The sequence below is a fragment of the Gossypium hirsutum genome, chromosome A06, assembly GCF_007990345.1.
Source record: "Gossypium hirsutum isolate 1008001.06 chromosome A06, Gossypium_hirsutum_v2.1, whole genome shotgun sequence".
Lineage (NCBI taxonomy): Eukaryota > Viridiplantae > Streptophyta > Magnoliopsida > Malvales > Malvaceae > Gossypium > Gossypium hirsutum.
In genome coordinates this window covers 73,824,541-73,846,585 of record NC_053429.1, presented here as the reverse complement: position 1 = coordinate 73,846,585, position 22,045 = coordinate 73,824,541, and the positions used below count along the sequence as shown (strand labels likewise).

The 22,045-nt window shown below is 37.9% G+C and overlaps 1 protein-coding gene across 1 annotated transcript; it reads left to right on the top strand.

Annotated features, from left to right (window-relative positions):
* The first annotated feature begins 8,063 nt into the window (after positions 1 to 8,063).
* Positions 8,064 to 10,675, top strand: LOC121230517 (uncharacterized). The gene is made up of 8 exons (XM_041115416.1): positions 8,064 to 8,292; positions 8,388 to 8,597; positions 8,810 to 8,983; positions 9,077 to 9,221; positions 9,536 to 9,630; positions 9,892 to 10,055; positions 10,235 to 10,318; positions 10,448 to 10,675. Exons 1-8 carry the CDS (start codon positions 8,064 to 8,066, stop codon positions 10,673 to 10,675), a joined length of 1,329 nt encoding a protein of 442 aa, XP_040971350.1.
* Positions 10,676 to 22,045: the final 11,370 nt, after the last annotated feature.

The window sequence follows — 22,045 nt, the reverse complement described above, 5'->3', positions numbered from 1 at the left end:
TCATGTCCCCACCTATGTATTTTTTTCTAGAATTTTTGGTCGGGCCAATTAGTACAGTTTATTAGTCAAAGTCTCCCATGTTACAGGGGTCGACTACACTGACCTTTTCCCATTACAACTTGGATATCTCTCTGCACAGAGCTTCAATACTGATGCCGTTTGTTTCTATGGAAACTAGACTCAGAGAGGAATCCATACATATATGGTATGACCCCTAATTATCTCTGGTCAATTTATAGTGAATTTCCAAAGTCGGAACAGGGAATCCAGAAACTGTTCTGGCCCTGTTCCACAAGAACCCGAATATCTCTTACTGTACTGTTCCTATGATTGTTTCGTTACTTCCATATGAAAGTAGATTCATCAAGGTTCGATTACATAATTTATTCACTATTTAATTCCACTCCTACGAATTCTTGTGATTTTTCCAATCCACACCACTGCTGCTATCAGCTTCTGTTTTCAAAGTAAACCTTACCTAATTTGGGGTTTCATGGACCAACTAGGGCCTTGTCATACATAAGCCCACATATGATCATACTTAGCCATTCTAGTGGCTGGTCATTTGCTCAACACTTCCATTCCAACTATAGTTACATCATGAAACCATCTATACATTCATAAATACGCATGGTCTAATGCCATACTCCACTTCTACAAGCCATTTTCGCATGGCTGTACACTTATACATTTCATAAAGTACTCGAAAGACAACGATGGGTAGTCCTATACATGCCATATCAAAATTCAACCAAAATAGTACCCAAAAGAGCCTTTGATAGTGTGGGCGACTTCGACTTCAAGATCCCGAGTCCGATAGCTGGAGAACCAAAAATCTATAAAACAGAGGAGCAATGTAACGAGTAAGCAATTTATGCTTAGTAAGTTTGAGCAAGGAATTCCAGCATGCACAAATAATAGCACACATTTAGCTAAACGGAATATTTCATAATACGCAATTTACCGATATCAAACTTGCTTCACAACATTAACAACCCTTATGTACATACACAATAAACTAACTTGGCCGAAGGCCGGTAGCTCGTTTATCAACTGAGCGAACATTTATTTGTAAGGGCTCGATTAATATTTAACACATACGTAACATATCCCCATATTGGGATGTTTTTCGAGTATTCGCTGAAATTTTACAGCAAGCTCATTCATTACCAAATCACGTACCTTCGGGATTTAACCGGATATAGCTCCTCGTTCAAATGCCTTCGGGACATAGCCCGGTTTTAGTAACTCACACAATGCCTTCGGGACTTAACCCGGATTTAACAACTCGCACGAATGCCTTCGGGACTTAACCCGGATTTAACAACTCGCACGAATGCCTTCGGGACTTAACCCGGATTTAACAACTCGCACGAATGCCTTCGGGACTTAACCCGGATTTAGTATCTCGCACAAAGGCCTTCGGATCTTAGTCCGGATATATTCACTTAGCACAAAGCCTTCGGGACTTAGCCCGGACAGCATTCAATTAATCATGCACATCTAACAATAATTCATGGCACATTCATATTTCATTTTCGTTTAAGAAACTCAAACACAAGGCACATATTGTCCTTGTACATTCGGCTCAATAGCCACACATAGAGCATGATTTAATCACATCGAAATTTAAGCTCTCTTACTCAAGAACTTACCTCGGGTGTTGTCGAACGATCCCGCTAACTATTCGACCACTTTTTCCTTCCCTTTATCGGATTTATTTCCCCTTTGCTCTTGAGCTTAATCAAACAAATAAATTGATTTCATCATTTAGGCATCAAAAGATGAACACAAGGCACTTAGCCCATATTCATACATTAGACATTAAAGTCTCATACATGCAAAAATCATGCATCAACACAACATATTAGCTAATTTCTTTCCCCTTGGCCGAATATGCATGTCCATTTTTGGGGTCGATTTCAACACTTAATACACACATATACACACTAGTAAAGCATCCTCCCCCTTTTCATCGATTTAACACATGCATTGCTCATCAACATGCAAAGTTACATTCGGCCTTAGCACACATCTTGCTAGCCGATTCTTCTCCCTTTAGCAACCAATGCACATATGTGCTCACACAAAAATGCTAAAAAGGAGGTTCAAGAATCATCAAGCCATCATCACATGCATCATTAACAAGCTTCATATTTTGCATGCAATGGCATTAACACAACCCCCACCTAGGCCGAATCTTAACTCATCCTCATGCCTCATCACCACAACATCAAACACCAACCAAGAATGATGCATCCATGGTCAAGTGCCATTTCCATCACATAGCAAGATTTAGACCATGGGCTAGGTAGAACTCAAGCTAACAACTAAAACATGCATGCATCTCATGGAACATCATTAAACATACCTTGGCCTAGCTACATGCATGGCCGAATCTCTTCACCTTTCTTCTTCTTTCCTCCTTAAAATTTTTGGCCAAGGATGAACCAAAGGATGAGAAATTTTTTTCTTTGTTTTTCTTTCTAATTTAGGCTAAAATGGAGGTGAGAAAGGATGAACACAAACTTTTCTCCTTTCTTCTCTTGAGCTCACGGCAATGGGGGGGGGACAAACACTACACACACACATTTTTTTTTTTGTTTTCCATTTCTTTATTACCCATACTTCTTATTTTATTCTTCCACTAACAAAACATGTTTCATGACATGTTTTGCCCATCATTCTTTGTCATGGCCGGCCACTACTCATTAGGGGGGAAATTTGACATGCAAGTCCCCCCTTTGTCCACATCACTAATAGGTCCTCACACATTGACCTATCACATTTTTGAATTTTCTCACATAAGTCCTATTGACTAAATTCACATGAAATCAACCAAATTGAAGCTTGAAATTTTCACACATTCATAATTACATATTCTAGACAATAAGTATCACATTCAAACATTTCGGTGACTCGGTTTAGCGGTCCCGAAACCACTTCCCGACTAGGGTCAACTTTGGGCTGTCACAGCAATTCTGTGACAGAGTTGAAAGCAAGCTTAAGTAAGATCGAGGAGATGAAAGGAAAGATAGAAGACTTAGAAACGGCATTACAGAGTTGTGAAATGAGGATTGAGTTCTTGGAGGAAAATGAGGTGCAATCGAAGAATCAACTTCATCACTCTTAGGAACAAGTTAGAAGCAGGGATTACATCATGGGAGAAGCTATAACGCAAATTCGAGAAGTAGCTTACTACTTGCAGTCTTTGGCAGTGCAAGCAGACGTATTAAGTGTGAAGTACGAGCTGGAGTCAAATAGGGGACAAGAACTAGCTTCATTGCTTAGGAAAATTAAGGCCCTGAGTGTTAGGGCGAAGTCGTATTTTTAACTCAGTTTTATGTAAAGAGTTTTATTTTCTAGTGAAATTTTCTAAAAGGAATTGAATCAGAATTGATGCCTCTTTTGCATTCATGCATTTTGCATTACATTGCACCATATGCATTAAAAGTCATAATAAGATTCTAATTAATTAAAAATTATTTCAGTAATCTAGAAACCAACCAAAACACACCAAATATGCATCCCTACGGTACGAGGAAAAAGACTAAGTCAATGGGAAAAAGATTGGAAAAGTTAGAACAAATGCAAAAGGATATGCAAGAGCAAATGTAGTCATAGATGCAAGAGCAGCTGGTTAAGATTCAGCAAGAGATGAAAGAACAGATGATGGAGTCCCAAAGAGAAATGATGAGTCAGTTGTCCCAATTGCTGATGGGAAGAGTGGATAAGGGAAAAGATCCTATGGATAATGTGGGAGAAAGTAATGAAGACCTTCAATATCCTCCTGGCTTTACTCCTGTACATGTGCAGACACAACCTGAGGTTAATTTGCAGAAGCTATCTGTTACGATCAGGCCTCAGCAGTTTCAGGCCGGGGTTTCGATTCCAATGAATTTTCAAGCTGGTTCAGGTTATAATCCTGGTAACAACTCACATAATCCAATGGTCCCTGATTTGGATGAAGTTGCAAAAGAAGAAAGAGCAAAGGCAGAATCACAAAGGCAGTTAGAAGAACAGTGTAAATGGCTGGAGGAGAAAGTTAGAGCAATGGAGGGTGCTAATAGACATTCTGGGATGGATGCAAAGGATTTAACTTTGGTCCTAGACTTAGTGTTGCCATACAAGTTCAGGATGCCAGAATTTGAAAAATACAATGGAAGGAGCTGCCCTGAAGCTCATATCACTATGTTTTGCAGAAGGATGACAGGGTATGTTCATAATGATCAATTGTTGATTTATTGATTCCAAGATAGTTTGGTAGGAGTAGCTGCTAAATGGTACAATCAATTGAGCCGAAACAGAATTAATTCATGGAGAGATTTAGCATAGGCGTTCATGAAGCAATACAGTCATGTGACAGATATTACTCCAGATAGAATTACTCTGCAAAATATGGAGAAGAAACCAAACGAAAGTTTTAAGCAGTATGCGCAGAGGTGGAAGGAAATGGCCATTCAAGTTCAGCCACTACTATTGGAGAAAGAAACTACGATGCTCTTTATTAACACCTTAAAGGCTCCATTTATAACTCATACATTAGGAAGTGCGACAAGGAGCTTTACAGATGTGGTCATGACAGGAGAAATGATTGAAACTGCCATAAGAAATGGAAGGATAGACGCAGGAGAAAGTGCTAAAAGTTCTGTGCCACAGAAGAAAGAGAATGAGGTGAACAATGCGAACATGGGATATTCGAAGTCTATTACTGTGAGTCAACCAAAGATGACAACTGCTAGTCAGGGTTCATCACGGTAAGAGTCAAGAACTAGGCCGAATAATGAGAAGATTCAATTTACACCAATTCCCATGACATACAAAGAATTATATCAAATTTTGATTGATGCACATGTGGTGGTACCTTTTTACTTAAAGCCATTGCAGCCTCCGTTCCCTAAATGGTACGATGCTAATTCTCAATATGAATATCACACAGGAATTGTGGGTCATTCGATAGAAAATTGCACCACTTTTAAGAAGCTGGTTGAGAGATTTATCCAAATGGGTATTGTGAAATTCGATAATGCGCCCAGCACTGAAAATCCACTGTCTAATCATGCTGACAGCGAGGTAAATGCAATAGATAGAAGTGTTGGAAAGAGGGCCAAGATGAATGTTTCAGAAGTAAAGACTCTTTTGAAACAAGTTTGGAAGAAGATGGCAAGAAGAAGGTTAGTTACTTCGAGCATAGAAGCAAGTGATAATGGGATGGAGAATAATTGTGATTATCATCATAAAGAGGGACACAGAATCCAGGAATGTGAAGAATTTAGAGCTGTTATTTAGGGCCTGATGGATAGCAAGGAAATGGAGTTTTATAAAGTGGTCAATGAGGAGGAGTATATATGTGTGTCAGAATCTACATCAAGTCTAAAAGTCAATTATCCTGTGGTTATTATCTCGCGTCCTAAGAATGAAGCAGGAGTTCAAATGGCGCCAAAGATTATAATTCAGAAGCCAACAGTTTTTTCTTTCAAGGATAGTAAACAGGTTCCCTGGAACTATGAATGTAAAATGACAATCCCGGGAAAGGAGAGCCCGATAAAAGAGGATCAAAATATAGGCTCTCATACACCCAGTGGAAGATGATATGATACCTGAGTGGAACCGGTGAAAGAAAGAGATGTGCTGGTCAAGCAAAAGAAAGAAAAAGCAGTTGAACTTGATGTGCCTGTTAATGAACCAGTGAAAGAAGAAGAAGCCAAAGAATTCCTGAAATTTCTGAAACACAGTGAATATAGTGTGGTGGAATAGTTGCGTAAACAGCCAGCCCACATATCTATGTTAGCCCTAGTTCTGAGTTCAGAGGTGCATCGGAGTGCACTGATGAAGGTGCTAAATGAGACCTATGTAACCAACGATATTTTCGTCAATAAGCTGGATCGGTTGGTTAACAACATAAGTGCAGACAACTTTATCTTTTTCAATGATGATGAGATTTCACCAGGAGGGATGGGATCTACCAAAGCTTTGCATATAACTACTAGATGTAAAGGGTACACGTTGCCAAGGGTATTGGTAGATAATGGTTCAACATTGAATGTGTTGCCTTTATTCGTACTAAACAAGTTACCGGTGGACAGTTCTCACATGAAAGGATGTCAGAACATTGTACTAGCATTTGATAGCAGGGAAAGGAGAGTCATAGGGAGAATAGAGGTACCCTTATTAATCGGTCCAACCACGTATGAGGTAGATTTTCTAGTAATGGATATTAAGCCCTCTTATAACTGCTTGTTGGGAAGGCCTTGGATACACTCGGCAGGGGCAGTACCTTCATCATTACATCAAAAGCTAAAGTTGGTGTCAGAAGGACGATTGGTAACGGTAAATGCTGAAGAAGATATTATCGCGACCGTGAGTAGTGGTGCACCATATGTAGAGATAGATGAGGAAGCCATTGAGTGTTTTTTTCGGTCTTTGGAGTTTGTGAATACAACATTCATCACTGAGGGCAGTAGAATTCTGGAGCCCAAAATATGCAAAACTACGATGATGGGTTTACAGTTGATAGTAGGCTGGGGAGCTGTACAGGAAAGGGACTTGGAAGATGCCTTCAAGGAAGAATTGCAATTCCAATGCTGAAACACAAACAGGATCGCTTTGGTTTGGGGTTCAGGCCAGATGCAAGACAAAAGAAAAAGGAACTAGAAAGAAGACAAGAAAGAAGAAGAGCACGAATGAGTGGTGGGGAAATCAAGTGGGAGCCCATGATAATTCCTCATATCTCCAAGACTTTTGTATCAGAGGGCATTATTTATCCTGAACGAGGGATGCTGGAGAAAGAATGCATGGAAGAAGCATTGGAAAACATGTACATCAAAGATATTTTTGAAGAGACAATTGAAGAGGGGATTTCGTCAAATATTCGTCCATATGAGCCTGGGACTGTTCTAGACAATTGGACTGCGGAGGATCTCCCTGTAGTTTTTAGAGCTCATTCAGAGTAATGTTCAAAACAAACTTGTTGTTTTAAGCCTAGAAACAATAAAGATTTCTTTGTGAGATAGGCTCATGTTCAAACATCATTATTTCAATGAAGTACAATTTTTGCTATCATTTTGAGTAAATGTTATTCTTTTCACAAGCAATTGTGTTATTCTTTCTATCTAAATAATTATATTGATTCTTTCTTCAATCATTCTTTTATTCATAAACATATCATACAAAGCAATAATTACCAAATTCATTCATTCTTTATATATTCTTGTACTTATAATAGGTCCCTGGATATCAATATCATGAGTGACGCTGTTACTGACTCAGAATCACTATTTGAGCAAGACATGTGTTTAAAGGGATCTCAGGACTTTGAAGATGACAAAGATTGTGATTTATCTCCGGACTTGTTAAGGATGGTAGAACAAGAGGAAAAGAAAATTTTGCCTTATAAAGAAGCCATAGACATGGTAACTTTAGAGGAGGGGAAAGTTGTAAAAATTGGAACATGCATAGCTGAAGAGACAAAGCGAGACCTTGTGGGGTTACTTTAGGAATTCAAAGATGTTTCTGCATGGTCATATCAGGATACGCCCGGTTTAAGTCCTGATATTGCGGTACATTGCCTTCCTATAAGAGAAGATTGCAAGCCAGCACAGCAGAAGCTTCGACGAATGAGGCCAGATATTGTCTTAAAGATCAAGGAGGAAGTCAAAAAGCAGTTTGATACAGGATTCCTTTAGGTGATCAAGTACTCAGAATGGGTAGCCAATGTTGTGCCTGTTCCAAAGAAAGATGGTAATGTACGAATGTGTGTGGATTACAGAGATCTAAATAAGGCTAGTCCAAAAGACAATTTCCCTTTGCCCCATATTGATACACTGGTAGACAATACGGCTAGCTACTCATTATTTTCTTTCATGGACGGCTTCTCGGGGTACAATCAGATAAAGATGCATCTTGAGGACATAGGGAAAACTACCTTCATAACCTTGTGGGGCACGTTCTATTACAAGGTGATGCCATTTGGATTAAAGAATGCCAGAGCAACTTATCAAAGAGCTATGGTGACTTTATTCCATGATATGATGCACAAGGAGATTGACGTGTATGTTGATGATATGATAGCCAAATCTCGAACTGAAAAGGAGCATATCGAAGTATTGAGAAAGTTGTTCATAAGATTGAGAAAGTTTCAGTTAAAGCTTAATCCCACAAAGTGTACTTTTGGGGCTAGATCTGAAAAGCTATTGGGCTTTGTGGTTAGTGAGAAAGGAATTGAGATTAATTCAGACAAACTCCGAGCTATTCAGGAGTTGTCTCCACTGCGCACCCAAAAAGAAGTTCGAGGTTTCTTCGGAAGACTAAATTACATTGCAAGGTTTATTCTTCAATTAACAGAGAAATGTGACCCTATATTCTGTCTTCTTAAAAAGCATAACCAGGAGAATGGGATGAAGAATGTCAAAAGGCTTTTGATAAAGTTAAAGAATATTTGTCAAGTCCTTTAGTGTTATCACCCCCAAGTTCAGACAGGCCGTTGATATTGTATTTGATCGTGTTTGGTAATTCAATGGGATGTGTGCTTCGTCAACATGACGGATTAAGAAGAAAGGAAAAGGCAATATATTACCTCAATAAGAAATTCACTGAGTGTGAGTTGAGATATTCGCCAATTGAAAAATTGTGTTGTGCTTTGGTTTGGACAGCATGAAGATTGAGGCAATATATGTTGTATCATACCACCTGGCTAATTTCAATATTGGATCCTTTAAAGTATATGATGGAGTCAAACGCCTTGAATGGAAGGATGGATAGGTGGCAATTTTGCTTTCTGAATTTGACATAATCTATATGAGTCAAAAAGTTGTAAAAGGAAGTGCAATAGCAGATTTTTTGGCCAGCCGAGCTTTAGAAGACTATGAACCCTTGAATTTTGATTTCCCCAATGAAGAGATAATGTATGTGGCAGTTGCTGAAGAGGACAATGCAAAAGGTCACTGTTGGAAATTGAATTTTGACGCAGCCTCAAATGTTGTGGGTAATGGAGTTGGGGCAGTTCTAGTATCCCCAGATGGAGATCATTATCCATTCACATGTAAATTTGATTTTGATTGTACGAATAATATGGCAGAATATGAAGCATGTATCATGGGGCTCAGAGCAGATATAAAGTGCAAGATCAAATCATTAGAAGTATATAGAGATTCTGCATTGGTAATTTACCAACTTCGAGGTGAATGGGAGATAAGAGATGCTAAACTAATCAATTATAAAAGGTTAGTGTTGAGGTTAGTTGAAGAGTTTGATGATATTACTTTCAATTATCTCCCGCGTGATGAAAACCAGATGGCAGATGCTTTGGCTACTTTGCCTTCCATGATCAAAGTAAGCAAACAAGAAGATGTGAAGCCCATCCAGATGAGTATTTATGAGGCCCCATCTTATTGTTATAATATAGAGGAAGAAGAAAGAGATGATCATCCTTGGTATCAGGATATATTGCGGTATGTAAGAAATCGTGAATATCCAGATCAAGCCACGGAAAATGACAAAAGAACATTGAGAAGGCTCGCTTGCGATTATGTTTTAGATGGGGAGATCCGTACAAAAGAAGGAAGGATCAGGTACTGTTGAGATATGTGGATGCCGGGGAGTCCAAGAAAATCTTGGAAGAAGTGCACGAAGGTGTTTGTGGAACGCATGCCAATGGGTTCACAATGGCCAGAAAAATTATGAGATTCGGATATTATTGGTCGACTATGGAAGGATATTGCATTAATTATGCCAAGAAATGTCACAAATGTCAAATTTATGGCAATAAGATTCATGTACCTCCCTCGCCTTTGCATGTTATGACTTCCCTATGGCCATTTTCCATGTGGGTCATGGATGTTATAGGGCCAATTTCACCAAAGGCTTCAAATGGGCATCGTTTCATTTTTGTAGTCATTGATTATTTTACCAATTGGGTGAAAGCTGCTTCGTATGCCAGTGTAACTAAACCGACAGTCAGCAAATTCTTAAAAGAGGAAATTATATGTCGATATGGAATGCCTGAGAAGATCATATCTGATAATGCACTGAATTTGAACAATAGTACAATAACAGAGGTCTGCAGTCAGTTTAAAATCAGACATCATAACTCGTCACCATATCGTCCGAAGATGAATGGGGCAGTGGAAGCAGCTAATAAAAATATCAAGAAGATTGTGGGAAAAATGATCGAAACTTATAGAGATTGGCATGAGAAGTTTCCATTTGCTCATTATGCTTATCGGACATCCGTCAGAACTTCTACTGGGCAACACCTTTCTCATTGGCCTATGGAATGGAAGCAGTTCTACCCATTGAAGTGGAGATACCTTCTCTTCGAGTTTTTTCAGAATTAAAGTTAGATGAAGCAGAATGGATACAGTCTCGATATGATCAGTTGAATTTGATTGAAGAAAAGAGGATAAAGGCTATTTAGCATGGACAGATGTATCAAAAAAGAATGATGCAGGCTTATGACAAAAAGGTTCGCCCAAGAGAGTTTCATGAGGGAGATCTGGTTTTGAAGAAGATTCTTCCCATACAAAAAGATTTCAGAGGTAAATGGATTCCGAATTGGGAGGGACCCTATGTGGTGAAGAAAGCTTTCTCCGGTGGTGCATTAATACTGGCCAAAATGGATGGAAGAAATTTGCCTAATCTAGTGAACTCGGATTCAATCAAAAAGTACTACACTTAACAAGGGAAACCAAAGTGAAAACCCGCAAAGGGCGCTTTGAGACTTTCAAAAAAAAAAAAGGGGCCAAAGTGAAAACCCGCAAAGGGCACTTTGAGACCCAAATAAAAATGGAAAAGGCCGCTTTGAGATCCAATAATAAAAAAGAAAGAAAAAGAGAAAAAGGAGAGGCCAAGGTGAAAACCCGCAAAGGGTGCCTTGTGACCAAAGGGGATTTGAGTTGAAAACCCGAAAAGGGCTGCTCAAATATGGATCCAAAGTGAGGAGGTGGTGATCTTGATATACTGGAATTAACCATGAAGGGGATATGTTGCATCTTGGGGCATTGACAAAGTGCTTCTGATCTCTTAAACACATGTCGAGCTTGAATTGGTCTTCAAGAAGTTTGTACAGAGAAGCTCAAGTTGCGGTAATAAGGGTTCCTAGTCTTCATTTTCAGTAAATTGGTTATCTTTGAATTATCCTTTCTTTTTCAAGATATACATTCCCAAATTAATGGCCATTGTTGTTCTTTTGATAATTTACTTTGAATTCAAGATTAATTCCATTCCTGTTCATTATCACAATTTGATTGCAAGCATGTTGCATTGACATAATGATGAATGAACTAGTGATGTTTTCACAATAGAAGTTTTGCATATTACTCTAGGAGTTTCTAGATAATGCAAGAATCTGAAGTGGGATAATTGTTTAGAATATGCTCAAGTTCAAGGATATATTTGGATAAATCGCCTTTTTGAGATCTCTGTCCAAATGATGATGGAGCAAACAGGCAGGATATAGTATTAATGATGCAATTTTATTCTCGAGGAAAAGGAAATGACGTTTTGTATTCACACAAAGAGCAAAATGCACATTTGGCTATTACACCTGAGGAGTGAGGTAGCAAATTGACCGAGAGGAAAATTCAGCTATGAGTTGCAATGTTTTGCCTCAAAAAGAATAGTAGAAGGGGCGTTGGAATTACAATGGGGCAAGCTCGCCAAACATGATAGGTTTTTCTTTGGGATACTTCGTCAAGATGATGGTTGAGCAAACACGTCACTAACAGCATATTAATGAGCAACGAGTGACGATACCCTAAATTGTTAAAATGGAATCATCCTCATTTCTGCATATATCATTCATAACACATTTAGCTAGGAGCATTGGGTTAATTTCAATCATAGCATCCTAATTACTTGGCATAAGCATGAGCATATAAAATGGAGTCTACAGGATAGGTTCCCCTGAGGACAGTACAGTGACATTAGATAAAAATTGAAGATTTTATCTCTCTAAAGTTGCAGCGGAGCAGATCTTCATAGATGATGAATCTTATCTCCACGTATCGGTAATGGAGCAGATTTTACCCCCAGCCTTATCTCTCTGAGGTAGTATGAGAGCAGGTTGAAGAATGAGTCTTATCTTCCTGATGTAGCAAGAAGCAGACTGAGAATTGAAGATTTTATCTCCCTGAGATTGCAGCGGAGTAGATCTTCACAGATGGTGAGTCTTATCTCTATGTATCGGCAATGGAGCAGATTTCACCGCCAGCCTTATCTCTCTGAGGTAGCAAGAGAGCAGGTTGATGAATGAGCCTTATCTTCCTGATATAGCAAGGAAGCAGATTAAGATTGGATGATTTTATCTCCCTGAGATTGTAGTGGAGCAGATTGAAGATGGTGAATCTTATCTCCATGTATCGACAATGGAGCAGATTTTACCACTAACCTTATCACTCTGAGGTAGCAAGAGAGCAAGTTGAAGAATGAGTCTTATCTTCCTGAGGTAGCAAGGCAGCAGACTGAGAATTAAAGATCTTATCTCCCTAAAGTTGCAGTGGAGCAGTTCTTCGCAGATGGTGAATCTTATCTCCATGTATCGGCAATGGAGCAGATTTTATCAACAGCTTCATCTCTCTGAGGAAGCAAGAAAGCAAGATGAAAAATGAGTCCTATCTTCCTGAGGTAGCAAGGAAGCAGATTGAGAATTAAAGTGTGACAGCCCTAAATTGACCCTAGTCGGAAAGTGGTTTTGGGACCACGAAACCAAGTCATAAAAATAATTTACAGCCATGTTTGATGCTCATTATATATGAATATGCATGTGTGAAAAATTCATGCTTAAATTATGTGTATATGGTGCGAAATTTATTAAATAGGACTTGTGTGAGAAAATTTAGAAATGTGCTAGGCAAATGTTAAAGTGGCCTATTAATGCATGTTAGAAAATGCTTGTACTTGCATGTCAAATTAGCCAAATTCTAGATGGTGGCCGGACATGTTATGGACTAAAACATATTATAATTATTTTATGTTAATATTTTATGTTAAAAATAAAAATATGGATAATAAAAAAAATGTTGATTTGTGGGAGGAGAAACCAAAGTTTCTCCATCTTTGCTCCTTATTGCCGGAACTAGAAGAGAAAAAGCTTTGAGAAATTCGGCTATGGTGGTTAGCTAAATTAAGGTAAGTTCAATGATGATTCTTGGATTTTGAACATTTTTTAGTTAGTCATTAAGTTCTTTGCTCAACCCATGACCAATTTGGAATGGTGTGGTGTCTTGAGCATTCGGCCATGGTAGAAAATGGAAGAGATATATGGTTGTTTTCATGTTTAATGAATAAGTTACAAATGGTTGTTAATTGTGATAGTTTAAGGTAATTTTAAGTAGTTTGAATAAATGAACAATAATAATAAATCATCTAGTGAATTGGTGTAATTGCCGAATTTGAACTAGGAAGTTATTGAGTAATGTTTGTACTTTAAGTGATAGAATAGAGTGAATGCTTGGAATGTGATATGTGTGAATTATAAGTTGGATTAAAGGCTGTTATATTGCCTTATCATTTTTGGAAATGTGCTTTGTCAAAGAAATTGAGGGTTGATGTTTAAGTGATGTAAGTATAGGTATATTCAGCTTGTAGTTTTATAGATGTAATATGAGTGTTAGGTCGGAATGATGTTTAAGTACGAATGTATTTGGATGGATATGCTTATAAGTATAACTTGAGATAAAATGGTGTTTAGTCATTATAAATAACCATATTTGTAGAATGTGTTAAATTATATATATTCGGCCTTAACATAGATATGCATATATCTATAAAGTTGTTAATGCCTAAGTAAGATGTTGGGTTGTACATGACTAGAGAATATATATATACATATATATGCGTATGGTGTTTGATAGTTAACCATTAAGTCATATGTACCTCAACCTTATAATATACATGTATTATATTAAATCGCCTATTTGATTTGAAATTAAATGAATCCAATTGTTTTAAATTAAGCTCAAGAGCAAAGAGGATCTAGATCTGATAAGGGAAAGGAAAAAGTAATCGAATAGCCGTTGAAGTCGTTTGACAACATCCGAGGTAAGTCTTTGAGTAATGGAACTTAGTTTATGATTTGATTAAGTCATGACATATAAGCATAACAAATAAACGGTGATATAATGATTCTACTTGAATTATATATCAAGGTAATTAGTTATACTTATGACTGGTAGCCAAATGTGTATAGAGATCATGTTACAAAGCCAATCAAAATCATGCTCTTTGTATGTGGCTATTGAGCCGAAAATGGTAAAAGTTGATAAGTGTCTTGTGTTTGAGTTCTAGTAATGAAAATGAAATATAAATGTGTTATGATTTATTGATATATGTGCATGATTATTCAGATTCGGATGATATCCGGGCTAAGTTCCGAAGGCATTTGTGCTAGTTACTATATCCGGGCTAAGTCCCGAAGGCATTTGTGCTAGTGACTATATCCGGGCTAAGTCCCGAAGGCATTTGTGCTAGTGACTATATCCAGGCTAAGTCCCGAAGGCATCTGTGCTAGTTACTATATCCAGGCTAAGTCCCGAAGGCATTTGTGCGAGTTGCTATATCCGGCTAAATCCCGAAGGTACTTGGGTTTGGAAATGAGCGATCTTGCTATAATAACTTCAATTAATACGCTCATAAATCCAAATTATAAGGTATGTTTCATATATGCATTGGAAAGGTTGATTCCTTTTAAATAGTATTCGCTCAATTGATTAACAAGCTTCCGGCCTTTAGTTAGGTTTGATCCTGAGTGTATGAATATAATGGTTGAAGCGTGAAGTAAACATGATTTTGGGAATATGCGTATATACAATTGTTGATTTAGTCATACGAACGCTATACCTTAGTTGTAAATAATTTCATTACTTAAAACTTACTAAGCATCAAAATGCTTATTCTGTTGCTTTAATTCTCTGTTTTATAGAATTTGTTCGTCAGCTATCGGACTCAGGAGTGTCAAAGCCGAAGTCGTCCACACTATCTAAGCCCCTTTGGTACTCTGTTAGTTGAATTTTGATATGGCATGTATAGGGCTGATCCTTGTTGTTAATTAAGTATCTTTTGGTAATGTATATTCGTATAGCCATGCGAAAATGGCTTGTATATTTTGAGTATAACATTATGGTCATTTTGTATATATGGTCTTATGATATGGTTATTAAGTGGTTTGCAAATGTTGGTAATGATTAGCCATTGGAATGGCCAATCATGGTCCTATTGGTGCTACGTACGACATGGCTAATCGTGATTATACTTGAAAATGATGTATGTCAATTTACTAATTGATTCATGGAAAATTATGAAATAGGTAAAATTTACCTTAGAATAGATGCTGACAGCAGCAGTGATATGAATTTGAAAAATCACTAAAAATAGTAGGAATGAAATTAAATAGTGAATAAATTATGTAATCGAATCTTGATGAGTCTATTTTCATATGAAAGAAACGAAACGACCATATGAGCCGTATTTTATGAGATGTTTAAGTTTTCGTGAAACAAGGCCAGAGCGTTTTCTGGATCCCCTGTTCTAATTTTGGAAATTCACCATAAATTAACCAGAGACAATTAGAAGTCATGCTTTATATGTACAGATTCCTTTTTGAGTCTAGTTTCATTATAAACAAACGGCATAAGTATTTAAGCTCTGTACAGGGAGATATCTAAGTCGTAATGCATGAAGGTCAGAGTAGTCGAACCCTGAAACAGGGGAGACTTTAACTAATAAACTGTACTAATTGGCTTGACCAAAAATTATAGAAAAATATTTGTAGATGGATATATGAGTCTAGATTCAGGAAACATTTATGGAATCAGTTTCCGAGTTTTGGAACTCGAGATATGATTTTTAAAGTGGCTGTGATGCAGTTAGCCAGCTTGCCTGGAAATTTCGAAATGAACTGTGTAAGTAAATGAATTAAGTCCGTTAACACCTCGCGTTCGAATCCGACAACGGTCTCGGGTACGGGACGTTACAATTTTATTGGTATCAAAGCTACGGTTTAGTCGATTCTAGGACTACCGTAATACGTTCGGGTTTAGCTATACATGCCGTTATGTGTTTATTTGATAGTGTGGTGATTTCTGACAGTTAAAAATGTGTTTACTTATAGTAATGGATCCCGATCCCAACCAAGCGGTAGCTGATGATGTTGAGAGTGTAGCGCCTGCTCCCGCGCAAGGGACAGCGCCGGTGGACTCTCAACCTATTGCTAGTAATCAGAATGATGAAGCTAGACAGGCTTTTTATAGCGTGATGAATGATTGGTTCAATCAGTATATTCGAACTAATGCGGCTGTTCCACAACCCCCATTCCCGACTAATACAACCCCTGCACCTACGATACCTCCGGTAACTGACCAGATAAGGTTAAATAAGCCCCCAGTTGACAGAATTCGAAAACACGGGGCTACTGAATTTAAAGCTACAGACAGAGACGATGCTGAGCAAGCTGAATTTTGGTTGGACAACACTATTCGGGTACTTGATGAACTATCTTGCACACCCGATGAATGCCTAAAGTGTACTATCTCCTTGCTACATGATTCTGCCTACTATTGGTGGAATACGTTGATTTCTGTTGTGCCCAGAGAGCAAGTAACTTGGGAGTTTTTCCAAACCGAGTTTCGAAAAAAGTATATCAGCTAGAGATTCATTGATCAAAAATGGAAAGAATTTCTTGAACTTAAACAAGGTTCCATGTCGGTTACTGATTATGAACGAAAGTTTGTAAGGCTTAGCTGGTACGCTCGAGAATGCATTTCTTTAGAAGCTGTAATGTGTAAACGTTTCGAAGATGGACTGAATGATGATATAAAACTGTATGTTGGCATTTTAGAAATCAGAGAATTTGTGGTACTTGTCGAGCGAGCTTTCAAAGCCGAAGAGCTCAGTAAGGAGAAAAGAAAAGCTGATATGGGAGCAAAGGAGTTTCGTAAGAGATCTTCGGGAAAGCCCTTTCAACAGTCATCGAAGAAATTTAGAGATGATTTAGGCCAGTCTAAAGGCACTTCGGGCTTTTCTAGACGAGATCGTGATCGACCCCCTGTGAGTACACGAGTCACTTCGGTTGCCAGTGTTGGGAATGATCGTCGAGGCAGAACAGAGTGCCAGTATTGTGGTAAATGGCATTCGGGAAGTTGTAGATTCCATAACCGCTCCTGTTATAAGTGCGGATCAGCTGACCATTTTATCAAGGATTGCCCGAGTGTGACAGCCCTAAATTGACCCTAGTCGGAAAGTTGTTTCGGGACCGCTAAACCGAGTCACCGAAGTATTTGAATATGATATTTATTGTCTAAAATATGTGAATATGAATGTGGGAAAGTTTTAAGCTTCTAGTCAATTGCATGTGAATTTAGTTAATAGGACTTATGTGTGACACTTTTGAAATGTGATAGGTTAATCTATAAGGATCTATTAATGCATGTTGTAAAAATGATGGGTTTGCATGTCAAATTTCCATTTATGATAAGTAGTGGCCGGCCATGGTATGGGCTATTATTGATAATATGTATTTTTCTATTAACATTTTTAGTTTACAAAATAAAATAATGAATTAAGAATAATAAAACATGAGGTGAGTGGGAGGAGAAACCAAAGTTGTTTCATCCTTGCTCCTCCATTGCCGTGACTTGAGGGAGGAAGAAGAAAAGAATTCTCTTGTTTCATGCTCGGCTGGGTTGATGTTTAGGAAGATGTAAGTACTTTGAAATTCTTAAAAATTTATGCATAAATAAGGTGATTAGTTCAAGTTCTATTCATTCCATGGATTAAGTTTTGGTTGTTTGGAGGTTTGATATTCGGCCAAGTAGTTGAAGCTCTTAGTACATATATTTCTTTTCTTTTTCTTGAAGGTTGAAATTGGTTTGTTCATAAGGAGGTGCCGAATGTGGCCATTGAAGGGTCTTAATGAACAATATGTGTGGCTTGGGTTTATAACATTCGGTTAAGGAATTTTGTGTGCTAGAAAGTTTGGTTTAATATATAGATGTAAGTCACCTTGTAATTGATAATTTGAAGAGTAGAAAATGGCAAATTAAAATGATGTTGGGTAAATTTTTAGTTTAGTTGTGCTTAAGCATTCGGCATTAATGTTGATATTGGCTATTAATATGAACAAGATAGAAAATCGGTTATAGATTCGATTGAGTAATTCGGTCATTGATGGGCATTATTGTAACCTAATTGAATTTTTGCTACTTTTAATTTCGAGATGGAATTTGTATATATAAGTTAAGTTGAGCGGTTAGGGCCGAATGAGGTATATAAGATATGAAAGCATGCTAGAATTAAACATTAGTGAATATGTGTGATTGTACTAAATTCTTTACTTGAATTCGGTTAGGTATAGTCATGGTAAGAGCTCATTAAAGATACTACCTTATAAGGGAATATAGCTTTAGTTAACTTTATGTGTTATGCGTGTGTTAACAAAATTAATGATTTGGATGTTATTATAGGTAATTATGCTAAAGACTTTTGCGGCTATGTTTTGTACCCGTGTGATGTCTCTAATGTCTAATATATATATAAGGGTAAAGTACCTTGAATTTCTCTTTGATGTTCAAAATGATTAAATCAATTTATTTGTTAAATTAAGCTCAAGAGCAAAGGGGAACTAAATCTGATAAAGGAAAGGAAAAAGTAATCGAATAGCCGCTGAAGTCGTTCGACAACATCCGAGGTAAGTCTTTCAGTAATGGAACTTAGTTTATGATTTGATTAAGCCATGACATATAATCATAACAAATAAACGGCGATGTAATGATTCTACTTAAATTATATATCGAGGAAATTAGTTTATACTATGACTAGTAGCCGAATGTGTAAAGAGATCATGTTATGAACCAAATCAAAATCATGCTCTTCGTATGTGGCTATTGAGCCGAAAATGGTAATGGTTGATAAGTGTCTTGTGTTTGAGTTCTAGTAACGAAAATGAAAAATAGATGTGTTATGATTTATTGATATATGTGCATGATTATTCGGATGATATCCGGGCTAAGACCCGAAGGCATTTTGTGCTAGTGACTATATCAGGGCTAAGTCCGGAAGGCATTTGTGCTAGTGACTACATTCAGGCTAAGTCCCGAAGGTACTTGGGTTTGGAAATGAGTGATCTTGCTGTAATAATTTCAATTAATACACTCATAAAATCCAAACGATAAGGTATGTTTCGTATATGCATCGGAAAAGTTGATTCCTTTTTAAATAGTATTCGTTCAATTGATTAACAAGCTTCCGGCCTTTAGTTAGGTTTGATCTTGAGTGTATGAATATAATTGCTGAAGCGTGAAGTAAACATGATTTTGGGAATATGCGTATACACAATCATTCATTTAGTCATACAAACGCTATACTCTAGTGGTGAATAATTTTATTACTTAAAACTTACTAAGCATCCAAATGCTTATTCTGTTGCTTAATTCTCTGTTTTATAGATTTTGTTCGTCAGCTATCGGACTCGGGAGTGTCGAAGTCGAAGTCGTCCACACTATCTAAGCCTTTTTGGTACTCCTTTAGTTGAATTTTGATAATGGCATGTATAGGGCTGACCCTTGTTGTTAATTAAGTATCTTTTGGTAATGTATATTCGTATAGCCATGCGAAAATGGCTCGTATATTTTGAAGTACATCATTACGGTCTTATGATATGGTTATTAAGTGGTGTGGAAATGTTTGGCAAAGACTAGCCATTGGAATGGCCGATCACGGTCCTATTGGGGCTACGTACGTCATGGCTAATCGTGATTATACTGGAAAATAATGTATGTCAATTTACTAATGGATTCATTGAAAATTATGAAATAGGTAAAATTTACCGTAAAATAGATGCTAACAGCAGCAGTGATGTAAGATTGAAAAATCACTAAAAATAGTAGGAATGGAATTAAATAGTGAATAAATTATGTAATCGAATCTTGATGAGTCTATTTTCATATGAAAGAAACGAAACAACCATATGAGCCGTATTTTATGAGATGTTTAAGTTTTCGTGAAACGGGGCCAGGGCGTTTCCTGGACCCCCTGTTCTGATTTTTAAAATTTACCATAAATTAACCAGAGAAATTAGAAGTCATACTTTATATTTATGGATTCCTTTTTGAGTCTAGTTTCATTATAAACAAACAGCATAAGTATTGAAGCTCTGTACAGGGAGATATCTAAGTCGTAATGCATGAAGGTCAGAGTAGTCGAACCCTGAAACAGGGGAGACTTTAACTAATAAACTGTACTAATTGGCCCCACCAAAAATTCTAGAAAAAAATTTTTGGATGGAAATACGAGTCTAGTTTCAGGAAAAATTTATGGGATCGATTTTTGAGTTTTGGAACTCGAGATATGATTTTTAAAGTAACTGTGATGCAGTTAGCCAGCTTGTCTGGAAATTTTTAAATGAACTGTGTAAGTAAATGAATTAAGTTCGTTAACACCTCATGTTCGACCCCGGACACGGTCTCGGGTATGGGGCGTTACAATTTTATTGGTATTAAAGCTACGGTTTAGTCGATTCTAGGACTATCGTAATACGTTCGGGTTTAGCTATACATGCCGTTATGTGTTTATTTGATAGTGTGGTGATTTCTGACAGTTAAAAATGTGTTTACTTATAGTAATGGATCCCGATCCCAACCGAGCGGTAGCTGATGATGTTGAGAGTGTAGCGCCTGCTCCCGCACAAGGGACAGCGCCGGTGGACTCTCAACCTATTGCTAGTAATCAGAAGGATGAAGCTAGACAGACTTTTTATAGCGTGATGAATGATTGGTTCAATCAGTATATTCGAACTAATGTGGCTGTTCCACAACCCCCATTCCCGACTAATACAACCCTTGCACCTGCGATACCTCCGGTAACTGACCAGATAAGGTTAAATAAGCCCCCAGTTGACAGAATCCGAAAACACGGGGCTACTGAATTTAAAGCTACAGACAGAGACGATGCCGAGCAAGCTGAATTTTGGTTGGACAACACTATTCGGGTACTTGATGAACTATCTTGCACACCCGATGAATGCCTAAAGTGTACTATCTCCAAACCGAGTTTCGAAAAAGTATATCAGCTAGAGATTCGTTGATCAAAAACGGAAAGAATTTCTTGAACTTAAACAAGGTTCCATGTCGATTACTGATTATGAACGAAAGTTTTTAAGGCTTAGCTGGTACGCTCGAGAATGCATTTCTTTAGAAGCTGTAATGTGTAAACGTTTCGAAGATGGACTGAATGATGATATAAAACTGTATGTTGGCATTTTAGAAATCAGAGAATTTGTGGTACTTGTCGAGCGAGCTTGCAAACCCGAAGAGCTCAGTAAGGAGAAAAGAAAAGCTGATATGGGAGCAAAGGAGTTTCGTAAGAGATCTTCGGGAAATCCCTTTCAACAGTCATCGAAGAAATTTAGAGATGATTTAGGCCAGTCTAAAGGCACTTCGGGCTTTTCTAGACGAGATTGTGATCGACCCCCTGTGAGTGCACGAGTCACTTCGGTTGCCAGTGTTGGGAATGATCATCGAGGCAGAACAGAGTGCCACTATTGTGGTAAATGGCATTCGGGAAGTTGTAGATTCCATGACCGCTCCTGTTATAAGTGCGAATCGGCTGTTCCACAACCCTCACTCCCGACTAATACAACCCCTGCACCTGCGATACCCCTGGTAACTGACCAGATCAGCTTAAATAAGCCCCGATTTGACAGAATCTGAAAACACGGGGCTACTGAATTTAAAGCTACAGACAGCGATGATGCCGAGCAAGCTGAATTTTGGTTGGACAACACTATTCGGGTACTTGATGAACTATCTTGCACACCCGATGAATGCCTAAAGTGTACTATCTCCTTGCTACGTGATTCTGCCTACTATTGGTGGAATTCGTTGATTTAAGTTGTGCTCAGAGAGCAAGTAACTTTGTAACACCCCGAACCCGAGACCGACACCGGAGTCGGACACGAGATGTTAACAAACTTTGAAAAATTTTTCCAGACACTGCCCAGTCTGAGTACTAGTCGCTTCAAAAATCATATCTTGAGTTTCACAACTCGAAAATCAGT

Excerpts from the sequence above, each read along its gene's own strand:
- LOC121230517 (XM_041115416.1), top strand. The coding sequence starts at position 8,064 with ATGATAGCCAAATCTCGAACTGAAAAGGAGCATATCGAAGTATTGAGA. Across the intron at positions 8,598-8,809 it reads CAATAAGAAATTCACTGAGT|TTGTAAAAGGAAGTGCAATA; the intron begins GTGAGTTGAGAT and ends TGAGTCAAAAAG. Across the intron at positions 8,984-9,076 it reads CGCAGCCTCAAATGTTGTGG|AATATGAAGCATGTATCATG; the intron begins GTAATGGAGTTG and ends ATAATATGGCAG.